This window comes from Phaethon aethereus (genome assembly GCF_964289735.1).
Source record: "Phaethon aethereus genome assembly, chromosome: 1".
Lineage (NCBI taxonomy): Eukaryota > Metazoa > Chordata > Aves > Phaethontiformes > Phaethontidae > Phaethon > Phaethon aethereus.
The window spans coordinates 45838864-45866035 of NC_138575.1; the positions used below are offsets into that span (position 1 = coordinate 45838864).

The window sequence follows — 27172 nt, forward strand, 5'->3', positions numbered from 1 at the left end:
TTGTCTTTACACAACACTATATAAAGACCTTTTGTGCCACTGAGATGATTTTGTCAAAATCTGCTTTCAGTTCACTGAGCTGAGAGTGCATTTGTCTAAGCTATTTTCCCACTTCCTAGGCTCTGTACCTGTTTCAACAAGCTTTGTGTTTGCTTCTGCTAAGACTATTTTCCAGAGATTAATATAAATTTGGTAAGATTTCACTGATGCTGCTGCAAAGATTGAAAGTTACCTTTAACAACTGGAGTACCAGGCTCTGCTATCTGCAAAAAAACCAACCACCCAACAACTTTTCAATGCTCTGTGGTCAATTAAAGAAACATTTATTTGGTTAAATGAAAGGACTAGTCAGAATATCAGCTTTTCAGGGTACATAGTGCCATTATTTATTGTCATGGAACAGTATTCCCTTTAAAAAGCCTTGAAAAGGTTAAGTGGAATTAAGTGGAAGCCTCTCTCTGTTTCTCACATTGAAGAATATATTCCATAAAACAAAGAGTGTGTTACATTTTTCTTATTAAACTAATGCCTGTTCCTCCCTTCCTTCCTTCCAGCCACCCAGCAGGCCACTCAATCAATGTGCTGCTGTTGCCTAGTTATCAGGAGTTCAATCCTGCTACCATCAAGGGAACATTAGATTCCCCATTGATTTCAGCGAGGCAGGATAAGTTCCAGGCAGTAGATAGATAAACTGAAACAGAAGTTCTTACAGATTTTCTGCTGAAAAGATGTTGCCTTCATTAGGGAATTGGCTGGATGATCACACTCAAAAAGTTGCGGTCAATGGCTCAATGTCCAAGTGGAGACCAGCGACAAGTGGCGTTCCTCAGTGGTCGGTATTGGAACCAGCACTGCTTAACATCTTTGTTGGCAACATGGACAGTGGGACTGAGTGCACCCTCAGCAAGTTGCTGACATACCAAGCTGTGTGGTGCAGTCAACGTGCTGGAGGGAAGGGATGCCATCCAGCGGGACCTGGACAGGCTTGAGAAGTGGGCCCGTGCAAACCTCATGAAGTTCAACAAGGCCAAATGCAAGGTCCTGCACATGGGTCAGGGAAATCCCAAGCACAAATACAGGCTGGGTGGAGAATGGACTGAGAGTAGCCCTGAGGAGAAGGACTTGGGGGTGTTGGTTGATGAGAGGCTCAACACGAACCGGCAATGTGTGCTTGCAGCCCAGAAAGCCAACCACATCCTGGGCTGCATCAAAAGAAGCAGGACCAGCAGGTCGAGGGAGGTGATTCTCCACCTCTCCTCCGCTCTTGTGAGACCCCACCTGGACTCCCTGCGTCCAGCTCTGGGATCCCCAACATAAGAAGGATATGGACTTGTTGGAGCAAGTTCAGAGGAGGGCCACAAAGATGATCAGAGGGCTGGAGGACCTCTCCTATGAAGACAGACTAAGAGAGTTGGGGATTGTTCAGCCTGGAGAAGAGAAAGCTCCAGGGAGACCTTACTGCAGCCTTTCAATATATAAAGCGGGCTTATAAGAAAGATGGAGAGAGACTTTTTACAAGGGCATGTAGTGACAGGACAAGGGGTAATGGCTTTAAAGTGAAAGAGGGTAAATTTAGACTAGATATAAGGAAGAAATTCTTCACTATGAGGATGGTGAGGCACTGGAACAGGTTTTCCAGAGAAGTTGTGGATGCCTCATCCCTGGAAGTATTCAAGGCCAGGTTAGATGGTGCTTTGAGCAACCTCATCAGGGGAAGATGTCCCTGCCCATGGCAGGGGGGTTGGAAGTAGATGATCTTTAAACTCCCTTCCAACCCAAACCATTCTATGATTCTGTGATTTAGAGCTTCTTCTGACTGGCAGGCTAACAGCACTCAGTTTAATAGGTAAGAAGTCTGACACAATGTTGTATTAATTCATGGTTTCTGTCTAAGAAGCTTCTAACAGAAGTATTTGTAATTTAACTGCTTTAAAGATACTGCTTGTACACATGTAGGAAGGGGGGTGCTTCTTCTCTAGCTTGACTAGAAGAAAACAATCATCATTTATCTACTGTTGGGCAGAGCTTAGGAAGGCCCTGACCACAGCTGGCAGGGTAATAATCACAGTTCTTAACAATTTGACAAGGATTTCTGACACTTGGAGCAAGACCCACTGGGACGTGACCATTGACTTCAACGGCAAGATTCCTGTTGGCTTCAGTTAACTTCAGTGTTTGCACCATTTGTCTCTCACTGCAATTTGATTTCATCAGCACATCCCTATCACACACCCGAGCTCAAAGGAGAGGCATTTAAGCTTGCACTGACCCAGCCTAGCATGTCCCCATATCCCAGCACAGTACTGTACAGGTTAGCACAGACCCTGAAACAGCATGAGCAGAATACTAAAGTACTAATTAATCATCCTTTCTCCTTAGCAAGGCTAATTGCCTCAGGCTTGATGCCTTGCTGACACAATTGTTCTGTGTCTGCTTTTCAGTAACTTCAGCATTCTGCATGGTAGCAGGCAGCTACAAAATATCTCACATCCATCATCCTTTATACAAGGTACTCCTGCTTCTCCAGCACTGAAAGGCAAATATACTTTTCTTTTCAGGAGAAGGATGTTATTAGAAATAACTAAAAATCTCAATTTCATACCTCTCTGATAGCTGTACAAAACTCACTCTGCAGCACCTTCTTTAGGGACTGTAGCTTGTGTACTGGTACTTCTCCAGATTCTTGCAGTTTCTCCAGTAACTCAATTGCTCTTGCAACATCTGAGCAGGGAAAAAAAGGGAATCTAAATCAGTATAAACAGTGACTACTAAGTGACTAATAGGGGCACACTGATGGTAATTTTAAATTTAAAATCAGCTTTAGCAACACATACTGTATTAATCTTATACTATACCTGCCTCAGATAGGCAACAACACTGCTGTTCAGACATCCAAATCCCAAAGTATGGACAAACCACGCATGTACACGTACAACAGAAACACAATGAGGTACAGTCTTAGTTGCAAACATTCTTTGGAACAAAGCTACCAGTTCAAAGCAGCTAAACCATATCAGCAGACCTAAAGTATTTCTTCCTTTCGTCATAAAAGAAAGTAGCACAGGAACAGTATGGGGCCTACTTTCAGAAAGTCTGGAAGAATGAAGCTGAGTTCTTATGAACGCATCCCCAGGATGACACCACCTAAGAAAAATATTTGATCTTTTCTTCTCATGAATCTAAATCGAAATATCAACTACTGATAAAGAAAGCCTTCTAAAGACAAGTAAGAATAGAAAGTCTGCTAGAGAAGCGTAAATGTGTAAGGCTTGTCTATGTCTCCAAAGACCTGATCTGTCACACAAAACCCCTACGACACACAGAAATACATGGAGTAATATTTTGGTGGCCTGAATTCTCCTTTAAGCACCTGTGTATTGCAAAGGGAAAGGTCGCAGTGTCTCTAAAGAGCAGCCTGGAGGGCTTAAGTAAGTAGCCATACTGAGTGGTGAGCAGGAATCTGGTCCAGCTGAACAGTGCCCATACCCTCACTCTCATAATATTTTGCCTCTTTAATACTAGTTCATTACTAAGATACATACAAAAAAACCCCACTCAACCCATGAGATGCCCAACAATCCTTTATGGCTGGGGACACAGGGACACAAGGAATAGTGACCAGTCTCATGGAGGCTAGCCTAGTCAAGCAAGGGACACACTGACCTACACGCAGGATTGAACTGAGTGATACATATCCCAGTCAGTCTTCAGGATGATAGCGCTTAAATAGAGGGTTTTCTCCTGCTGTGCCATTTAATTCTGTCTTGCAGCTTTTCCTGTAAATTTGCTGGTATAGTTGAAACTGGCAATGGTGTTGTCTTCACTGTGTGGTCATTCTCACATCTTCTAGCATCTTTTGCATAGCTACCAGAGCCACTACCGGCAAGTTACACCACTCTACTAAAAATAGGTCTGTATCCTAGTGATGAGATGAATGCGTAGTACTAAATGATGAAACAATATTTAAGGCATTTTAATTCTGCACTTTAACTGCACAAAAAAGAAATAAACACCCTCCCCCCAATCACACAACTCCAAAATGACTACAATGGCTAGAAGCAAGCTTATATAATTCTCCTTTCCAATGACAAAGATTGTCCTGTTTGTGACTGGGAGATTATGCTAATTGAAACAGTTCTTACAATCCTTGGCTTGCAGCTGAGCTATACTGACCGGATCTCTTATACAACAAAGCCATGCGAAGTTTTCTGGAAATAGAGAAGACATGACAGCAGATGAGCTGCAATAGGAATAAAATCATATTCATATATTTGCATTTATAAGAAAATAGTTATTATCCAGCTGCACCAGTGTTAGGAAAAGTGAAGACGACACCTCAAAAAATTGACAATTTAATTAAAAGAGGCAGGCAACTGGTCAGCATGGTAGGTTGTGCCACAGTAGATTAACATCCAAATAATTCTCAAGCTTTTTTATAGGCATTTGCCAAAAGACAGCTCTAAGTATGAAAGGAAGCATGTCAGAAAGCATGCACTGTTTCTTTCAGAAGGATGTTTCCAGTTATTGGGCTGTAGTTTGCATCACAGAGCAGTCTTGGAGCTCATGAACTTTCAGATTAAACTAACCGTAACCCCATGTTCAAAGACTGCACCTCTGTTTTTGCTCCAGGCAGTGCTTCAATCTCTAGCAGGCATCCAGTCCATATTACTAGATGACAGCTAGTCTGAAATAACCTCTCTGCACAATGCACACAATTTGGGGTGAGGTCCTCAGCACCACCTCTTTTGTTTTTCTGATCTGCCCCTGTTTCTCCACTCCACACTATCTTCTGGTAAAGACATAGCCAATGTCATTCAGAAGAGATGATCTGAGAGACAGAGACCTTGGTGTGATGGGAAAGAGAAGGTTTGGATTAACGAAGCAGGCTTGGGAGTTGCATGTAGAGACAGCAGTTGAAGCTGTATTTGCAAATAAAAAGAGAAGAGACGATGTGGAGGTGTACCAAGAAAGATCCCTCTAAAGCACTAACTGAAGTGATAATCAGAAAGCTAAGAGGAGATCTGGGAAATAATAAGGCCATAGAAACCACGAAAAAATGAGATTCTAGAAAGAAGAATATGACTGATGGCAGCTAATATATCAAAGAGGATGGTTTTGAGATTTAAGAAGGCGTAAGTATACTCTTTAGCAAGAACCATTTCAATGGAGTGCTTTTGCATTCTTTTGAATTGCAATGCATTAAATAAAATATGATGCAACATACAAACATGATTTTTACTGTTCGCAGTAATAATAATGCCACAATGATTTTCTAACAAAACTATCGAATCATTTACCTTGAAATTTTTCTTTTAAAGTGAGTATCTGCCACCCAAGACTTGCAGTTAGCTAAATACTAAACTCACGCTCCCCAGTTCTTAGTACCAGTTGGTGCAAACTGGTTTGTCAGACAGCACAAAGCAGTCAGATGATTTATTCTGAAGACACTTCCAACAGCCTACCATAATAGATCAGATCAGGCTGCTGAATTTCATGTGATACGTGATAGCTATTCAGATATTCTAAATCAGACTGGGTTTTTTTTCCAGTGTCAGTTCAGGTGAGTTTCAAACTGTCTTTCCCTCTCACCAGCTATACTTGTGGAAGGTCAGTGCCACAGATGACAGAATGGTTACTATTTTGCAGTTGCTTAGAAGTTTCATCACCACACCTGAAAATTCTGTGTATCACCCTACGTTTGCTATGGTCCTGAACTAAACAATATTCAATGAAAAATCTGTACTGATTGAGAAATCTGTTCTGATCCAGAAGGAAACATAAATGGATTTAGTTACACCAATCAACCTAAAAGAGTTAAGTACAGGTCTAAACATTTCCCTAGGGCATGGACCAGACTCTAGATGATAATTAATCACTTCTAAAGTGATGAGTGTTACAATACAAATGACATATTCTGGTTAAAAAGTCCGGCATGGGTGTTTAGTATGTTGTCTCACAGGCGAAACTGGGCACTAAGTTGTTGCTTGCCAATGCTAGATTACCTGACTTTGTGATAAAGCAGTGGTTTGGGATAAAGAAAAAGCAGAACATCTCAAGAGCATTCTGATTTTCCATGCTTCCAAATTTATCCAACATGCTAAAATGCATAAATGCTGTTGCCCAAGTTCTTGCTTTGATTTATTACTCACCTACTGTAACAGTAATCAGCCTTCTTTCTCTTGTCACAATTAGGCCCATAGTTTGCTCAATTTGGCAATGACTTGTGGGATACTGCTCACGGTACAGAGAATATAGAATAGTAAAGAGCTTTATGGGATAAAATTACACAATGAAAATGAGGCAAGTGTTCAGGGACAAAACTGTTTGTTACCAGCTGATGCCTTGTCAGAAGCAAAATGTAACAGTTGGTACAAACCAGAAGATTTTGAGCAGACTAAAAATGTATAAACATGAGTGTATAAAATGAATTAGACTGTATTTCCTTCCATTAATAACTTTGAATGAGAGACCTGAATGAAAAATTGCTTTAGGACAGGTTAAAAAGTGAAATTTATCAGTTCATGAATACTGAGGTGATACATAGACTTTTTGCTGATGGTTCACTCAAGGTGAGTTCCAGCTAAAACTATAGTAAGTGCTTGCTCAAAGAAGTGCTATGACTGGCAATGAGGAAGATTTCGAAGTTATGTTGGGAAAAAAAGCATATAGCAGGGAATCCACCTCTGCTGAAGTCAATTAGAGTATTGTTATACGTTGGAGAAGGACTGGTATTCCTCTGCTGGGATACTTTTCTTGTCCCCAATCCTCCTTTGATTGCAAATGTAACTAGCTTTGCTTTTAAATGTTATCGATCAGGAATTGTTCTTAAATACCATTTTCTTACATATTTGCGGAAAGTACAAATTCATGAAATTAGTGTGTGTGTGTGTATTTATATAGATATATGTAAAAAAAAAAATCCTAGAGTTATGTTAAAAACAGTTAAGTTCTGTGTAAATAAAATATCCTTGCTTTTTAGTTCTGATTTTTCCTTCCTTTAAGGAAAGATATTTTTTAAACACAACTTCTGAAAAGGATTGTTTTGCTTACTCTCGAACATTTTCCAAAATATGAACTTCATTATACTAACATTAAACTCATGCTAATGTCATTGAAATCTATCCTCATTTCCCACATTCATATCCCACAGAAATTGGTGGGAATTTTTTGTAACTATGCAGGTAGAATTATTCCTCTGCATTCTGTGATGCACACACTTTAAAAAGAATATGCACTTATTTCCCCCTTATTATATCCAACTCTAACCACATTTTTTTACCATTTTTTTCTGATATCCTCATACATATGCACCATTCCTTTCTCTCCCATTCTGTTTAACATTCACTTCCCTTTTTGTCTTCTCATCATCATGCTTGCCTACGGCCTTTCAGGAAATAATGCTGTTTCAGTGTGGTCGGTCATGTTATCAGTGAAACACAGAGAAGGCGGGGGGCTGTGGGTGGGTGGAACACATTTTATCAAGTGCACTCATCAAAAGAAAAGCATGACTCTCAGAAAAAAATCTCATTTCTCGTGTTATTTCTGTATTTTCATTTGAATGAAGTTTCATCTGCATTGCTAGTAGGACACAAGCAGGAGGTTACTACACAAACCCTAAGAAAGAGAGGAATCACTAGAACGTAGAACTAGCAAGATACCATACTGAGATGCAAGTGGAACATTCCCATGAAATACTTCATGAAGTTGAGACATGTATACATGGGCATACAGTGTAATGCAGTTGAAAGAAAAAGGTCATCATGCTTAGTTATCACTTTGTTCTGTTACATACTGTTTTCGCTTGCTGATTTTTGTTCAAACGGCTACCAACGCACAACATAGAGTGACCTGTTTAATTTGCTGGATGTTTTGAAAAGTAAACGCTATTTTCAATACTTTGCAATTCAGCTTTTACAACTCAAAAGCTAATTATGAATCCACAGAAAGAATCCTGAAGTCTGAACTTGGTGCTCTTTCACATAACTGTTAAAATTGGGTAGACCAGGCTCCAGCATTCTGTGAAAGTTGTCCAGTCTGCGGTTTCTCTCTGGTAGACTTTGTGCAGCGTTTATGTTTGCTTCAATTTAGTCAGGTTAAAAATAATCAGGAAAAATGTAGCAAATTATTTTAGCATGCTAAATGCTTCCCATTTAGTACTAGAGTGACTCTTGAAGAATGTACTTGCATGCTTTATACTGCAAAATGTGAGAACTGTGATATATCTACCAGTGCTAGTCTGTGAGCGAGTTAAATATTGGTCTGTAGTCCTTAAAATAAATGTATTGTCCTCTGACTTACGAGACTATTAGGCAATTAAGTAGCAGCTATAATGTTGTGTAATACTAGTTTGGGTTCAAACAGTAATTACTCAGAAACAGTACTTCTGTACTCTGATAACTATTCTGGAATCATGTTGTTGGTTTGCTCCCAAAGCCAAAATATGGCGATCACTTGTTTATTACAAACACATTAGAGAACAGGTTTCTCATCTACTTGAGGTCTTTCTACTGTCTCATTCATGCTAATTCTGGAGACCTTCACTGCATTAGAATGTTGGTTACTAGCAAAGATAAATGTGCTGCATAAACATCACCCTTTGGTACCTTAAAGAGGTGGAACATCACTACAAATTGACAGCAAGGATACTCAGTAAGTCTCTGAAATATTCACTAGCTTCAGCACGGCATTACAGAATAATAATCCTGGCAATTTTCAAGCTCTGTTCTGTCATGCTTGAAGACCTTTAATCAGGCTGAAGGTGAAGAATTTGCATGACATAACAGGTCCTGATAATTGCAGCAGTCTTTCATTCCTCCAATACTTTTGTTCAGGTTTTGTTATTCCTTTAAGCTCAGGAGAATGCATTCCAGAATTCTTAATGTTATTCTGTCAACTTTTTATCGTAGTACCCAAAGCCTGCACGTGATCCTTTATTATATTAAGCAATCTTCTTCAAACACTATCAAATAACAGCAGGTAATCAATGGTTGGGCAATCTGAATTCCACAGTGATTAGCAAAGTTCATTCATAATTCATAGCCAGTAGCCCTAGTACATTGTATCAAACTATTTATGTGACTTCATGGTTAATGCACCAGCTTTGGAAAATTTTCAGCATGTATCTTTTGAAAATTTTCTGTATTAGCAGAGTTCTGCTGTCAGTTGCTGTGTTGTACAACATGGAGATTCCTACTCTGGTGTCAAATACCTGACTGCCCACTATGCTTCCATTCACCTCTTCGGTTGCTTATTACCAGCACAGCGCTCTCCTGAAATACAACAGCTCTTCCATTAATTTAATATCTTTATTTAATCTAATCTGGAGACTTCAGAAAAACTGAGGCGAAGAGCAGCCTTTTTTGCCCACTTAAGTCGGTATGTTTGTCTTGCCCGAAATTCCATGCTAATCAGCAAGCATAAAGGTATACTTCACCATGGCTGATCAGACTCGATGTGCAGGGAGCAATGAGCTAAGCTGTTAGAATACAGCAGTATTATTCAACGCTTTGTAGTGTGTATCTCTGAGACCTATTCAAATTAATTACAACCAGAATAATAATACCAGTGCTTTCATACTCTAGTTTGGATGATATGGGTAGTAGTTACAGATTTACTGCAGCGGCACTTTACACTCCTGTGGTTAAGCATTACTATGAATGCACAAATAAATATAACAAAGCACAACCATACAGAGCTCTCATGATTCATCTTGTGGTGAGGGTTTCAACTCGCCACACGTCTGATGTAGACATTTGACAGCTCAGCGACTCACCCTAGACTGCCGTTACAGACGATGGGAGAACAGACACTTTGAGGCTGCAATTCATCTGACGTATTTTAGATGAGATGAATCATACTCTGGGAGTGCCTGTTCCCTTTGTTAACTATAAAGGGAGACTAGGTGATTAGCTCAGATGTAAATGCCCGCATCCTACGTATCAGACATCTACATCAGTATGATGAAACCCACTCTTACTATCCAGATATATAGTGAATGACCCATGCAAATTTACCTCCATGTGGTCCAGGAGACACTGTACTTCACAACAGTTGTTAGCAGGCAGGCCAATGCATTTTTTAGTTAAAGATTTTAAAAATGCCTTAACCAGTGATTTTATGGATTTTTTTCTTCTTAATGTATGAGAAAAAACAGCCATTAAATATGATTGAGTATATCTCTCTCTCATTTTGCCTGATGTGAGATGACTGTTCCCAATTACATTAGTGGCATATCCCCACAGGTTTCTACATACATTCCCCCACTGCCTGGGGCAGGTTCATTTTCTCTGGCTACTCACTGAACTGTGTTTTGGTCTCTCTGTTTCGGTATGTTTGAGCTGCACCCAGGTTCTGTTTGGCTGTAGCTTCTCAGGCACACCACAGGCATCCAAGTTCTCTGCTTCACTCCATTTCTCAGACACAGAGCCTGCGACCAGCTGTTGCACACCCCAAGGCAGTGTTAATACCATGAGTTTTACCACCAGGTTTGGCAGGAACATCTGAATATGACAGCAAAGGTCTGAGACGTTTTGCAAAGTTACTTCTAGAAAGGACAAATGATTTGCAGGGAAAGCAGTTCCACCTGTGATCCAAATACAGTGAACCGCGTGGAGATTCCTCCATTCAGCATCCTCAACACCACAAACGCCCTTTCGGGCTCTCTTCAGCAATTCCAGTCACTTTTGCGGTTTCAGACATTCTGCCTGAAATACTGCCGTTTCAGGCATATTGCTCCTGAACACTCTCCTTGGTTTGTTCAAATGCAACATTCAAAAGGTTCCCTTAAATGAAAAAATATGCTCTTCTATGTCCTCTGAACCTCACAACACCTACAATGTCTTGAGTAATCTCCCCCCATTCCCAGTCTCCTGTTTTAACTTATGATATCTGTTCTCCTCAGCCAGGCATTTTCATAGCCGTAACCTACCATGAAAGCCCACTGGGAGAACTGGATTTGCTTTACTTTGGTCAATCTTCTCAGAATATTCATTACTCTACATAGACAGAGCCAGTCTTCCTTGAAGCCTTCACATAACTGATGTAAGTCACAGGATCATCTTTGTCAGCAATTTTCAGATTTTGTTCGCTTGCGTGTGTGTGTGTGTGAGAGAGATCAATCTATAGAGTTCAAAAAATATGAAGAGTTTATCAGATACTTAGAGAAAGTGGCTTGGTACTGTCACATTTCCGTTGTTGGTTTTTAAAAGAATAAAAATAAATCACAAAACAATGATGATTGAATTAACGGGTAATTCAGAATTGTTTCAATATGATGAGTTTCATTGGCTTAATTTGAGGCCTGAAGAGCAATAATAGAATTCAGAATTTCCAAAGATGGGCATTTAAAATTAACCTTAAAGCCTAATAATTTTTAAGGACTGATGTAAGTTTTATTCTTCCAAATCATTAGTTTCACTGGAATTTCCAAAGCAATCAGGATGAGGAGGTGCATAAATACAAGTTTTAAAATTTTCACCAGAAGATTTTGCCATCTGTGAGAAACGAAGAAATTACAGATACACCAACCCTTCACATTTGACAGCACCCACTGCTTTGGTATAGAAGGCATTGAACATAGCATCGGTGTGAAAACAAGTTACCGAATTATCCTTTAAAAGGAAAGATTAAAAAATAAAGCTGAAAATGCAAAGAACAGAAGAGCATTGAAAACTACGGTATTTTCTAACACAGTACTTAAAACAGAGCGTCATGATTTTTCCCCCGCATTAGCTGTACAGAAAAGGGAAGGTAAAATTCCCTTTTTTTCCTTTGTATATAGCTTTGACTTTATATTGTTTAATCATATATGCTCTTTGTGATTACAACTGTGATTTATAGCTAGCCACTCACTGCTGAATAGAACAGATAAGACATGATTCTTGTAATTTTTTTAACTAGGGACAGTCAGCTACAAAGATAATACAAAAAGATAACATGCTTTTTCAAGTTTAGTTTGTATTCAAATAAATACATATTATATACATTATATATATATATACACACACACTATATATATATAGTCATTCCTTAAATAAAAAAAAATAACCCTTGTTTCCTGCAGGAAGCAGGATATTTTGTAGTTTCAGACTTTGTGTTATTTATTTTAATTCTCAGTCTTTCTGTATTTTTTTTTTTTTAAAGAGAGATCTCAGGTGTTTAAAGCAGTTATTCGCCTACACAGGACATATAAAATGGTATTCTGTCTGACCTCCTGAAACTATGAAATGACAAAAAGAAAATCCTTTGAAGGAAAGCTGTAACTCCCTGAGAAATTCAGTATGGAAACTAGACCTGGCCTTAATGAATTAAGTACCTACAAGTTGAACTAAGTGAAAGCAAGGAAGCTGTGTACTGCCTCCTGTAGCCATAGATAACTTGGAAAGAGATGCCTTGATAACTCTCCACCAGCCTCATCTGTCTCCTGATCACAACATCACTTGATCTTGTAGGATCAGTTCCACCTCAGCAGACACCGCTCACCACGTTGGAGCAGAGATGCTTTAAACACTAGACAAAAGCATACTGGACACCTTGCTGAAACTGCACACATGAACACTTTAGAGGTTCTGATCCCAGATTAAAAGAAAAAAAGGCTGGTGCATTAACATACCCCAAGGACCCTACGTAATAGAATGCTTGCTTTTGTGTTTTAAACCACAAGCATACAGATAAAAACATTAAACTCAGTGAAGGAATTAGAAATTTGACTAATCTAGAGAAGCAGAAACCAGAAATAATTACAACGAATGAGCTTGCCTGAACAAAGAAAAACAGGATGAAAACCAACACACTTTTCTCTTAGCTGAAATCCATTCTCTTGCTCCCTTGCCTAAGCAAAAGCAAGTATTTATGCGTCCTATGTACACATGTCAAAACAGAAGTATTGGCCATATGGGCAACCTCGTGCCTTTCCCACACTGGTATTTTCAGCGTGCGTTTTCAGTTTGCATCTGAGAGATTTTTGTTGGCAGGGAAGACGACAGGAAGAGGGAAAAAAGGCCCCAACAGGTGTCTCGCAAAGGGAGGTAAGGTTAACTTAGGGATGCTAATTCTCCTTCACAACAGGCACTGTGTTTGAGCCAAAGCTGTAACTCTCACTTTCTTCTCTCCTTGTATGTCATTACTAGAGTCTCCTGCTGCCTCTCCTCAGTTCTTATCTCTCCAGCTAATCTTACTCTTAAATCTTTTTCTGTTATTACCAGAAAGATGAGAAAGATGGCTGTGGGCTACTGGCAATTGTACATAGTGACAATACAAATTGTCACTTGAAGTCTAGCATCATGATTTTATCTGCTGTTTTTCTAGGTGGTTTGAGACTCTGGTGAGACAACAGTGGTAAGATGGCATTTGTGCAATACAATGGCTGTGACGTAGTCGTTACATACACAGACCTAACGAGACTTTATCTGTAGGCTCAGGTAACAAGAAGAGAGTTAATATTGGACTAGATGACCTTTAAAGATCCCTTCCAACCCAAACTATTCTATGATTCTCTCTTCAATTTTAGTGGATTTAAGGATATTGGGTTTTGCAGATTGAATTCCTCTGGTAGCTGGCTATATACTAGTCATTTCTCAGGAAAGGAAAAAAACCTGTTCTTTGAAAGTTTGTATGTGAAAGCTGCAAAAGCAAGAAAGCAATATAAATAAAATCCTTTGTTAATAAATCCCTGCAAAACTAGGCGGTATAGATATGCTGCTGGTAAATGTCAACAACTGACCACTCAACTTCCAACTTTGAAACAAATATGACCTTAGAAGAAAGCTGTGACTATGTAGAATTGCTGCTGCAAGTTACAAACAAAACTTTGAAACAGAAAACCCCTGTGAGAAATAGAGAGCTCACTGTCACCTTTGTAGTGCTGTTGCTTGGAGTCCTACGCGTTGAACAATGCTGAGAATAGGAGCAGGAGAACTGGAACTCATCTTGGGTTGCAGCCTGATTTCACAAGGTATTTACCTAAGATACTGGGAGCATACCTAGCATACTTTGACATGGTTGCATTGTTAGGAAACAAAATGTGCTGTATAAATTTAGTAGAAACTCCAAAGCTGTAACTATTGGATTACAAGACTATCAGGCTACAGAGGGGATCAAACATATACCCACCTCTTTTTCGAAAGACTGCTTCATAGATTTTAAAGCCATCATACCCTCTTCAAGCTTCTCTGGTCTGGCTCCATATAACAAAGAACAGCTATATTATCCTTTTGTTCCTGTGCTGATTCAGTAAATAGCATTTGACAAAAACCTGCAGCCAAATCTATTGAAAAGTGAAGAGAGAGATTTCTGAGGGCTAAGACTGCTGCTGATGGCCACAATCATCAAGTACATTCTTCCCCAATGCTTAACTGATTCTAGAGGGACTGATACCTTAAGGTCTAGGAGATTTAATCTTTTTCAGAAAACATGGTTGAAAAAGAAAATTAAAGAGTTAGTGGTTGTGAAGGATTAAACATGAGCTTTTATTGAAAAGAACCACTAAAAATGTAATTTTGGTTCAGAAGAAATAAACTAAGAGCCTATTTTGGGCAACACTCTTTCTTACACAATTATCCATGTTTATATAGAAACAATTAAAATCAATGCTTTGATGCTCTGTGCATTCATGGACACTTCATTGTTCCATCTTTTAAATAACAAAGAACAATCCTCCTCCGATGTCTTCTTGAGACACAGTTTTCTAATCAAGATTTTCTCTCTTTTTCTCACAGTTATTAGCAAAGTAGCACTAGGGTAACAACACATTATGAGAAGCTGTATGCCTCTCCTGGTAACTTAGCTGAGTTGCATTTGAGAAATTCGGGTTTTATTTAACCACTCCGTTTTGTACTGTGGTGAAACAAGTACTCAAATATGTACATACATCTCCCTCTGTATTTAACGTATCTAAGATCTAAGGTTGTGGTTTACATACTCAGGAAAACATTGTTAGTATGTAAATGTGCATTTCTGAATCAAATCTTCTCATCTGAATAGAGAATTGAGAATTGAATGTTTCTCATTCAGAGGCTGACTCTCCAGCAAATGTCTCAAAAGATTAGGCTGACTGAGATTAACTTTGAAAATGCCTGGATTTATACATACATGTACAGTTTACAGCACATTAGTAAGTATTACTTTTAAAATGTCAAAAATGCATCATGTGAAACAAATTAACTGTGCATGACGGAAGGCAGACTTAAAAATATTAGTTACATGCTTCTCAGAAAGCTATCTATCTGCCTTTGCTTTGTTTTCTCTTAAATCCTCAACTTCTCATTATTTGTGCTTCTAATGAGTAACTAAAATCAATAGTTTTATGTAATTCATATTTCAAACTCTATTGTGTTACCAACATTATTTTTTATCTAAATAACACAGGTCAGCCAAAAGCTTGCAATTATATTTTTTGCACATATATGAGTTAAGGAGAGATGTGCATGTACGTGTCCTGAAACAGCGAACTCAAAGGACAATTATCCTCTGCACAACGATGATGACTTCAGTAATTTCCCACATTTAAAAAAAAAAGATTCTATCTGATAATATCATCAGAGGGGTCCAACTCGAGCAATAGGATGAAATTAAGCAATTTGTTTACTTAAAATTACATTAAGAAGTTAATCCTCTTTTTCTGTAGTTACACAAATGTCTCTCAGACATCAGTGTGAAACTGAAGTTTGTAGGATGCAGCATAGGGATGTTATTTAGAAAACAAATCCTTCTTTTTCAACATTATCTGTAGATAGACAGTATACATTTACTACATACAAAAATAGCATCCCTTGTGTTTTCTAATAATTAACACTCTTGCAACTAGTGGCAAATGGTGAGTCCCGTACTTGTGCAGGGGCTTGTCAAAGCCTCCATCCACATCCTCTGCAGGGCCAGAAGGAGGACACACACACAGGTGAGCTCAGCTTACCACTTTGCTCTACACAGGATAAATTCACAGAGACTTAAACAATTACTTCACTCCCACCATGTCTAAAGAATATTTTCAGCCTGACAGAGCAGGAGGAACACAAGGTCCTTGCATAGCCATCGGTCAGCCATGAGCCTGGTTACTCTCTCAAGGGTGCCTCACAAACATTTCCTGACCGAACACCCAGCTTCTGCAGAGATATACCTTATTATCAGTTACGTGTTTCTGAGGGAAATACGACCGGGAATTTAAGATACTCCCCCTCTAAACTCCACAAAGGTGACTTAATGCTAAAAGATGCCACGAATTTTGTAGAAGATGTCTCCATGTGTCTGTGTAGAGATGCAGCTCTGACGACCGGCAGCACCAGGGTCCTGCAGCACCTGCCGCACACTGAAGACGATATGATGAGCTTCCCTTCACTTCCACCTGCTGTGCCCTGACAAAACTCAATTTCCGCATCACCGTGAGTTGCTCCAGGCTGGAAGACAAGACCCTCTGGGAGGGCAAGGCTGGCCGAAGGAGTGTGCTTCCGCAGGCGCCTGGCCCCTCTCAGGCGCGCCCAGGCTCCCATGCCACCATGTGCCCCAGCACCTCTTCAGGTCAGGCCCGTACTGACAGAGACATTTAAGCTGCATTTAGCTTTTCACACCATGTAATTTTACGCTGCTCATGAAAACAAAGATGACAGGTAGGTAGGTACCGGCTCCTACTCCAGCTCCAGCACTGCAGGAGGCACGGCTGCACCGGACACCTAACTAACAAACATTTCAGCTGCACGGTTCCTCACAAAATGTCCCCCATCATCACCCATAAATCAGCAGCTCAATCCGCTTACCTTAATCCATCCCTTAATAAAAATACATTAAAAAAATCAAATAAATGTTGACACACTGATGTAAAAAAAAACCCAAGCGTTTCAGTCCGTGACCAGAATTATCACTTTTTTTCTGTTCCTACAAACAACAGGCCTTTTTTTGTCCTTGGAAGAATGAATTCGGTTATTTATATGTCCTCAGTTGGCATACCAAACAGAAATGTTAGACTTAAAGCGCATGGCACTTGCAGAAGTATTTTTCAATTTTAGCACGTTAGGCTGAAGAGCAAGAGAAGCCATGCCCGTGACAGACAGGGAGCCAGGCGGGGAGCAGCACATCACTTAGCACTGTTCCACAGGGCTTCACCCCATGCGAGAGATCTGGCCTTATGCTGCACCTCTGTCAAGGACTGTATTTCACACTTTATGAATCTGATTTTCTCTTCCTGATGAGTACGCTATATATTTTTTCCCAAGATAATATACATTATACTAATATATACACAGTCTAACACAACTTATGTTCAATACAATTTCTGTTATATACATATATATGGGCACAGACGGGGAAAATCCCCATTTATGTAGGCTGAGAATGTAATGAGAAGAAAAACGCCAAGAAGAGGAGGCGGACAGAAGGAGGAGTACTCTAGCAAATAAAAATCTATATTAATGGTCAGGCACCATCCAGTACCACATCCGATAAAGCTTGTCTACTACCTCTAACAGCTGCTGGCAATTCACAGAATCATTAAGGTTGGAAGGGACCTTCAAGATCATCAAGTCCAACTGTTAACCCAATGCCACCATGCCCTCTAAACCATGTCCTGAAGCGCCACATCCACACGTTTTTTGAATACTTCCAGAGATGATGACTCCACCACCTCCCTAGGCAGCCTGTTCCAACGCTTGACCAATTCGTGCCCATTCGTATTCTTAATTATCGTCACTGAACACTGTGCTTTATAAAGGATTTTCAGGAAGTTTTGGGACAGCCGCTCCACTGGAAAAATATTTGTTTGAATTCATAAAAAAACAACAGAGCTCAGTTACGTGTTACAGCTCAACAGCAAGAAGTCTTTCCAGTTTCCAAGGATATATTTGAAAGCAAGAGAAATTTGGTTGTCAATAGCCAATAGCTATGACCTTGTTATGAAACTTCACAGGGATGAAAATATCAGCACTATATATTCAGTCTATTCAAATTTTTTCTTTTATCCTCATTCACATGAAGAAGTGAAACCATCAGTGACATGAATAGTAACTATATAAGGAGAAACATAATAGGACATGCATTACTAATAAAAGATAGTTGAAAGCCCCCCTTCACATGAAAAGATATCCCCTTGCTCTTAATCATGAGATGGTCTTTGTACAGGCTAATTGTATAATATCTTCAAAAACAAGAAGAACTTTTGAAAATTGTCCTTTTAAAGCTGCCACTTTCATCATCCTATGCAGAGAGGAACAGGGACTGAGGTTTTGCAGCAATCTGAGCAAATACACGGTCAGTTTTCTTTCAGAGCAGATTTTCATCTTGGAGGGAAGAACACAAGTAAAATTCTAAGTAAGATAAGCTTTATGAAAAATCTGCCAGACATTTAGCAAAATAAAGAAGTTCAGATAAGAGTGGAACATCTATTATGCATAGCTAGAAAGACGTCTGCTTCAATTTGCAGGCCTCCATATGACCACTCCTAAAATGAGTGCCAAGGGAAGCACAGAAATCTATTCCCTCCCAACATATTTCTGGGAGTGCAACGGCGCTTGCAGAAAATGCTTCCATCAGACCATGCTAAGACATCCTTTAAGCACTCCCACCCACAACAAGCTTCCTTTAATTTCTAACTGTTCACGATGTGTACCTGTGGCACACAGGAACTCGCAGGAGGTCCCCGGAGAACCGTGAGGAGGCTAAGCTGGTTGGGGGAGATGACACCGCACTTGGAGAAAAGCAGAACATTGCTGCTGAATGAGCATGCAGCATTTGAGACGTCAAGCTGGTGAGGTGCCGAAGGTCATGGAACAGCGGAAGAACAGAGGATTAGAGGAGGATATTGCGCTGCTGAACAGTGAAAATGGATAAGGGTTATGGGCAATGCACAGAGTGATGGAGTTTGCTGCACTGAGGCTTTCGGAAGAGCAAGGCAACAGAAGATGGCATGCAAGGGAGACATGGGGCTCTGGATAATAAAGGGGCGGGCAGCAACTGCTGGTCATGGGGTAGGCTGAGGCAATGCCTCTGTGGAAGACAAAGGACATTGAGAGGAGAGGCAAAGGCAGCACTACCCATCCCCATACAGTGAAGGACGACATGCAAGATGGGACAAGTGGTATGCCAATACAAAGAAATACTGTTGGAAAATGGCAACTAACTGCAACTAGAGTGGTCTGTAACCAAAATCAGTGTCAACCAAGTTCTTACTAAAGACATACCTGTGGAAGAAGTAAAAAATAATTGTATAGGTGTTTTTAAACATTTTCGTTTTGTTTTGGACTGACCGTTTTGTTTTTTTAATGGAGGTAAATTAAGTTGGGAAAGTACTTAAAAATCCATAGCCTTGAACATAAAAGAAAAAATCCCAACCTCACTTTTTTTTATCATTTCTTGAAAGACAGCACTGCAACTTTGTATCAACCTGGAACAAAGTATAGTTCCCTACGCCTTCAGGGTTTAAGCTTTGAATTGGCCTAAAAAATTCCCCCAGTTAGCTCTGATGGACACTGGAGATTACTGATGGGGTGGTATCAATTCAGGATATGAGACATTTGCAATAAAGGTAGGAAGGGTGCACTTTTTTACAGAGAAGACGTACTTGGCTGTTGGAAGATGCCTGGCAGGCAGGCTCTCTGTCCTCCCAAAGCTCCCCAACACGGGGGCCACGCTCCCCAAGTTCCCTAAGTGGTACCCATATGTAGCTCCACTGCTTTACATTTCCTCCCTGAAACAGTTGCTGATTCCTTCCTCTCCTCCCAGCAGAGCACCATGCAAAGGTCAGGCAAAAGCCTTTGAGATTAAATTGTAAGTGATTAAAATTTCCATTATTTTGTGAACTTGTTTCACATATTAAAGAGCCCTAATGGAACTTGCACACATTTGTGCAGGTAGAAAGGTACATGATGACAGGAATTAAGGAAATTAATTCCTGTGCTTTGGACTGAAGTAATCTTCCAGAATGTAATTGGCTTTCAATCATTCACATATAACATGCCCTTCACCTTTAAATGGTAATTCATTTTACCATACAGGTTTTGAATTCCATTTACATCAGGCTTTAAGAAAGCTCCCACCTCTGTACTAGAATACAGTGTCTGTGTTTCGTCCAGGAGGAGACCACGGCAGAGTATAATTCAGAGTCCTGATTATGTATCTATACAAAGTTTTACTGTTTTGGTGACCCTCAGCAGGGGGAAATGCGGAACACTTCCTGGCCAGAGATCAAGCAGCAATTCCCTCAGCAATGCAAGGTTACTAATGCTGCCTCTCCTGAAGTGCTTGCTATTTTCTCGCTGCACTGAGCTCTTCGTGGGACATGGCAAAGTGGATATGAGTGCACAACTTTTCAGGGCTGCACCCAGATCACAGCAGAGCTGTGCAAAGCATAGTGACAGTAAACATAGCTGTGTCTGCTTTGATAAAAGCAACAGAAATCTGGAAAATCTCACCATGTGGCACTTTTCTTCTTCCATGGCTGTGAAAGAAAGACTACAGAGGAAATACCTGGAAGCACTGGGCTTGGTCTAGTGGCTTCTGGGGTTGCTTCACCCCACCCTCTTCAGTCGACACAGCAGCAACATGTTATAGGTGACAAAGTGTATCCCTCTGACAAAATGGCCATCTGCAGGCCAGGTGCAGCATTTAAATGTATTTCTTCTCTGTATTTTCCTTTTGCACGTCACATCCTATCATTCTGTAATGTTTTATCTCCCTCGCACTAATATCAGCCCTGGCTAACAACCAGGGAGACTGTAATGTTGGCACTGCTGCCAAATGGTTAGGCATATCCTGGACACAGACTAATTTGCATTTTTGTGTTTTTTTAAAGCATAGTTTTAGTAATGAAGAGGAATGTGTAATTCTTAAATAGTAATACTTTCCTCTGAAAAGCCAGGTTTGCTAATGGATTGCCATCTGTTCAACCCTTTGCCAGGAAATAGATTTGTCCTGCTTACTGAAAACAGTATTAGGGTGAAACTGTAGATTAGGCAGTGGATTTCTGAGCAGTTTAATTTAAAGTGCATGCTAACACTTTGTTATTTCAGTAAGAATAACTTTGGGTGCTCCTTTTCGACTAATGTTGGAATTTAAGCCATCCAGCAGACTGTATTTAGAGTACTCTGCGGGCTGTTTTGCTTTCTGCTGGGTTCCAGTGAAGGTGCCTACCTCTCCTTTATCATTTTGAAACTGAGTTCATCAGGTTTCTTTTGCACAAGACTTAAGAGCAAGAAGTTCTCTGTCTTGCTTCGAAAGCTCATCTTAATCCTCTGGAAAAAAACATTTAAAAAACGAAGGCACTGGCCTCAATCATGCTTTCAAGAGTACAAGATTTATACGTGCTGGGAGCCTCTCGGAGCCTCTGGATGCAAGTTAGGAAGAAGGATGCCCCAGCAATTCAGGATGCCGTATCAGGAGCTGCTCTCTAATTGATGAAGACAAAGGAGCAAAACAAATCAGAACGGTGACTCTCCTCTGTAACCCGCAGAAATCTAATAACATTTCTGCTGAGCCTTATTAGAGGAACAAATGCACTGCGAGGGAGAGGTCCAATTTTTACAGCCTGGAGGCAAAAGCTGAATTTTAACGTAACTTGAAGATTTCAGCGCCCTCTTAGATCACCTCGGTAAGGTTACTGACACAGTCTCAAGGCTAGCAAAACACCAACCGCTCTCCCTACCCCGACCAAGTAGTTGTCTACGGGAACAAGCGCTCTTTTGTAGGATAACATCACTAACGCCAGTGAACGGACACTGCTCCCTTCCCCGTACACCCCGCTCCCCGCCAGCCCCCCAAAACGGCCGCATTTTGCCAACAAACGACGTTCTCCCCGCGAAGTGCGAGCTCCCAGTCCGCTGCCGGAAACGGCCAGCCGGAGCCGCTGCCCCCACCACGGCGCAGCCCCGCCGAGCCCCCCGCGGGGCCGGCGGCGCGGGCCCTCGGCGCCGAGCGGCCAAGGGGGAGCCCCGCAGGGCGGAGGCGGCGGGGAGGCACCGAGCAGCGTCCCCGGCGGAGCGGAGCCGCATCCCCCGCCAGCGGGATGCTCGCCCTAACCCCCGGCCGGACAAAGTTTTATTTCCTCCATTTCATCCCTCCTCCTGCCTCCCACCTGAGCCCCGCGGGGAGGCGCCTCCCCACCGCCCTCCGCCACGGCCGGGGGCGCCGGCCCCACGCACCGCGGGGCCGGGAGAGCCGCGGCGGCAGCGCCCGCCGCGCTGGGGCTGCGGGGGAAGACCCCGCTGTCCGCCGCGGCGGACACCTCGGGCAGGGCGCGGAGCCGTGGGGTAGCCGAGGCGGCGCGGGCGGGCAGCGGCGGCGGGGCGGGAGCGTCTTACCTCTGTCCAGCGTGAGCGGCTGGACCGCTGTCAGTGTCGCCATGTCTGCGGCTGGGCTAGAGCCCGAATGACGCGCGGCTCCGGCACCGGCGTGGAGTGCGGGGAAGGGCGGGGAGGAGGCTGGCAAGGAGAGGGGGCGGAGGAGGAGGGTGGCTCCGTGGGAGGAGGAGGCGAGCGGGGCGGAGAGGGTGCCCAGGGGAGGGCGGCTCGCCACAGACGGGGCGCCGCGATGCTGCGGGCGCAGGGCGGCCCGGCGCGGCCCGGCGCGGGCTGCCGGCATCGCTGCGCCGCCGGAGCCGGGCCTGGCGGCGGCCCCCCGCCTTACCGCGCTCGCCTCAGGGCAGGGCGCGGGGCTCGCAACCCGGAGGTGCCAGGGCGGCCCGGGCCCTGCGCGGGTGTGGGGGGCGGGTCGCCGCCGGTCCCGCCGCCTCGGGGTGTCGCAGCAGCCGGCGGCGGAGAGCTCCGCAGCGCCGCGGGGCGGGGAAGACGGGGGGCGGGGGGGGCCGGATCCGGCGGCCCGGCCTCGCCTGGGCCGGGGGCGGTGGGACGGGCCGCGCCGCCCCGTCCCGGGGCTGGGGGCCTAGTACGCGGCAAGTGGGGACGGTGTGTCTGGGTGAGGCGCTGCTCCGAGGCCTGGCCGCGGGGGATGAAATTCGGCGTGCGAAGTCGGGAGAGGAGGTACCAGGCCCCCGTGCAGGGCCTCGGCCGAAGGCATGTTTCCCAGAGCGGCCCTTTTGGACAGACCAGACTGTTGGTCTCGCCTTTGGCTCGGCCGTCACCGCTTTCCTAACTGCGGGACGCGGCCTGGCCATCCTCAGGAAACCCAGCGTCCTCTCGTAAAGCACACCCAGCACATCTCCGCAGCGTGGGGTTGAATCCGCACATTTGCAGAGCGAGAGGTTGGTCAGGGGCACGTGGTGGCCGCCTCGTGCAGATCAGCTGCAGCTTGTGCGAGCTTAGAGGCCTTTGCAGAAGAGAATCTGTGAAGGTGGATGGAGCACTGGAGCTCTTGGGGGGTTGCCGGCAGCCCTCTGGTTGTCTACCCTTGTCCTTCACGTGAAGTGAAAGGAACCTGGTCAGCTGCCATCCGAGAAAGGTGTGACAGTGTGGGAGACTCCCACAGAGTTTCTGCTGCCTTCCCTAACTGAGGACAACAGTGTACAGGAATGGCTGAGCAAAGAATGGTGTCCTCTTTGACTGTTGCCCTGTGTAGTACCTGTGGTCTTGTGTTTGCCGGAGGAGCGCTCGGACAGGGTGGAGTGTCACTTCAAAGGGGAAGGTGCTCTTCTCACCCACTGGGATCTGATACACCACAAGGGACTTGAAAACGCAGCAGTTTGAGGTTGCACATCAGTGAAAGCTTTCAGTTGCAAGGGTGTTTAAGCACTAATACAGATAATTAGGGAAGCTATGGAAATTTTGCCATTAAAAGTTTTTCAGAACAGATTAAAAATATATTTGGCCATTTTTAAATTAGAGAAGTTTAAATAATATATATGAACTACCCGCTTCTGATAGCTGAATTCAGCACAAATTTCTCTAGTTAATAAACAGTAACCCATTTGGGTATCTTGACAAGAAAATGTTTCAATTGGCAGAAATACTAAAGTTGAGAAATCAGTTCCTGGCAAGCAGTCAGTTTTTAAAATCAGAATTAACATAAGAATTTTTATTATGCAGATTTTATGTACTTGCATAGCAGCTGGATTGACATAAAGTGTAACAGCTCCTCTTAAGTAGTCACATTACTGTATATTGGATTCATAGTCTTGAACAGAGAAGAAGTACTCATTTGGACCTATAACAACCTAATGTGACAACTCTCAAACTGTTACGACACTTGGAAAAAATCTATTACAGATATAAAAGTGTGTTTAAATAATATTAAAAGCAAGGTGCCAAGTTAATTAACCAAACAGGTTGCTTTCCATATAGGACTTAATAGCCCTCAGACTTGCTGTTTTAAACTGCCATCTTGTGAACATTTTGAAGCAAAATAGTTACAACAGTAGCTTTTCTATCAATAAATATGCAGTGTTAATGCCAAATATATAACTTTTAGAAATGTATAACTTAAATCAGTGTTTGGGGTTGAGCAGGATGCCCGTGGAAAGCAATGGGCTTATTCTCCATTTATCCTTTTTTATCTACTGCTGGTCAGATTTCGTGTGCTTTGCCACAGGGGCTAATTGGCACTTTGATGAGAGACTTGAATGGGAGTATTAGCAGCACTCAAAGAGGATGAAAAGCAGCGTTTGCTGAAATTAAACATTTCATAATCAGCATAGCTGCATAGTTAATGCTCAAGAACGTTAAAGGCTTAGCTGAGGAATACTTTTAAGTGGCTGAACTGGGGAAATTTCAGGAGTTGTCCAGCTGAATTCAGCAACTGGAGAAAGGGGGCAGAATGAAGCAGGGAGCTGTGCAGTAACTCTTGTTTTCCAGCCCCGATTCACAGGAGAAATAGTGGACTCTTGCAGCAAAAGCTAGGAGTCAGAGAGAATGAGTGCCAGACAGCCTGCTGTCTTGGAAGGTGGTCCTTGGAAGGAAGGACCAGACGCTTCAAACAGAAGCAACTGTTCTGACTCCCAGTCTTCTTGTTGATTCTTTGGGCTGTATTGGAGCTTTTAATTCAATATTGCATGATGTTTATTGAACTAATGAAATTAAACTGAAGTAATAGATTTTATATTGGATGGACTGGAAACTGGCTAACTGGCACATCCTCAACATGTAGTCAGTGGTCAGGTGCCAGTCAACAAGGCTATTACTAATAGGATGCCTGAAAAATTTTTCTGGCTAAATTTTTGAACAAAATTTATTTTTGTTCAAATATCTAAAATGTGAGTATAGAGGCTTCAGTGGCTATGCTCTTAGATAACTCAGGTTATAAAAAAAAGTTACCATGAAAGTGGGTAAACCTTGAAACAAGTTGTCCAGAGAGGCTGTGAAATCTTCATCGTTCAAGATTTTCAAATCTGACTGGGAAAGGACCCAGGTAACCTGCTCTTACTGTAAGTTAGCTTTGCTTTGAACAAGAGGCTGGACTGGATATTCTTGAGGTCCTTTTCAACCTGTATTATTCTGTGGTTCTCTAATAAACTGTTCAAATTACTGGTAAGAATTCTCTGAATAGCTGGACTACATTGTTACATCTAAAAAATAATGTGTTTTAATGCCGCTGCAAGGAAGCAATGAAAAATGCAACGGTTACTTTCCAGGATTGGAGATTGGTTTTGGGAGGGATGTTCTTATGTATCAGTCTCAGCATCAAGTGTGATGTTGCCAAAAGGGCTAATGTGATCCTTAAATATGTAGAAAGAGGAATGGCAAATAGAAACACGGAAATTATCTTTCTTGTGTGCGTAGCATCCATAAAGCAACTGACTGGAGTACTGTGTCCAGATCTGGTGTTTGCCTTTCAGGATGGAAAATCAGCTTTGACGTGAGGTTTAAGGACCTCAGTCAAAGCTTATCAAAGAAAAGGGTAAAATCACTGTGTGTAGGTCCATGTATATGGAAGAGGCAATAATAGTAGAGGGATTTATAGTCTTTAAATTTATAGTCTTATGACATAAGGTGATCTGTGACTGGAAGTTTAACAAATGCAACCTTGAGTAAGATGTACTGTTCTAGCAATAGGGTAACATAGGGACCAATTACTCACTGTTGCTTGAAATCTTAACAAAAATCAGAGGTTTTTCTAAAAGGCTTGCTTTGATCTAACTTCTAAAGAAAAACAGAATGGCCGAGGTATTCAGGAGGTTAGATGAGATAATGACTGTGATCTATTACTCTCATGACTTTTATGACCCTTTAGCTTCCCTCAAAAATTGGTGCTACAAGGGCCAGAGAATTATTTCTACACAGCACAGCACAATGCAATGTGAAAAAACCCAGCACAGCTCAGAACGCGCTCGTTGGCTGCTAGAGGAGCACAATCTCCCCTTGTCCTAAGCTTTGCATGGGATAATTAACTAAGATGTTGCCGTGTGACTGGAATACTGTGGAAAATGCAGCTATTCACTTCAGTACCAGAGCCCCCTCTAACAGAGGCGGAAGCCCTGTTTCTGGTGGCTACAGAGGTGTGTGGCAAGAGGCTATGCCGCACTGGTACAGCTAAATCTGTGTTTGGGTTACACAGCACTGTTTTATGCCTTTTAGCCGAGTTCTGGATATTGGTCATGGGACCAAATGTCTTACCAGGGCTAAATTTCACCTTGGGCACTTACATTTGGGTTCCTACCTATCTTTCCCATGAAATTTGTTTGCTGCAAGACTCTCCACATCCAGCTTTACATTGGGAAGTTTTTTTGGCAGCTGCTTTATTTCACCCTGGGGCTACAAAATAGATAATTTATATTATATGCTATAGTTATATCTTGTTTATGCCCCTTTTTGTTAAATGCAATGTGTTATTCCCCTGCTCTTGTATGAACTTGATGGCTCTGGGGAATGCTGCACACTCTATTTACAGGATGATCAGCTGTATCAGTCATTCCCCCATCAAACACAGTTTGATTATGTTTGCACATTGCATGAAACTCTAAATTATTGCAGAGAAAATTCCAGATACAGAGAGCTTTCAAGATCCTAGATCACACCTTAGGCTTAGGACTGATCCAGAACACACGTTCAACCTTTTCTCTTTTTTGTGCTGACCATTAGGCTTCACTTGGGCCTTGCACTTCAGCACAACTAAAAGCAGAAACTGCAGTAGTGTTGTAATACGGGCTCACTCAAAAGACTGAGGATTTTTGTCATCATTCACATTTGCTTTTTGAGTGGCATTTTGCATCTACAAGGGAAAGAATCCTTCCTTTTTTAAAATCCATTGGTTATTTCCAGGCAGTTTCCATGGCAGAACTTGCTGTTTGAGACATCTAATGGTTTAACAG

At 42.2% G+C, this 27172-nt stretch overlaps 1 protein-coding gene across 1 annotated transcript in view; it reads right to left on the bottom strand.

Moving 5' to 3' along the window:
• LIN7A (lin-7 homolog A, crumbs cell polarity complex component) overlaps positions 1 to 22951 on the bottom strand; it is a gene marked incomplete at its 3' end in the record, with an annotated part of 47989 nt that extends 25038 nt beyond the window's left edge. The window contains exons 1-2 of the mRNA XM_082011339.1: positions 22275 to 22951; positions 2603 to 2721 (exon numbers count right to left, since the gene is read on the bottom strand). Coding sequence (XP_081867465.1) covers positions 2603 to 2721; positions 22275 to 22554 — 399 coding nt within the window. The 5' untranslated portion in view covers positions 22555 to 22951. The remainder of the gene's footprint in view (positions 1 to 2602; positions 2722 to 22274) is intronic.
• Between the last annotated feature and the right edge of the window lie 4221 nt (positions 22952 to 27172).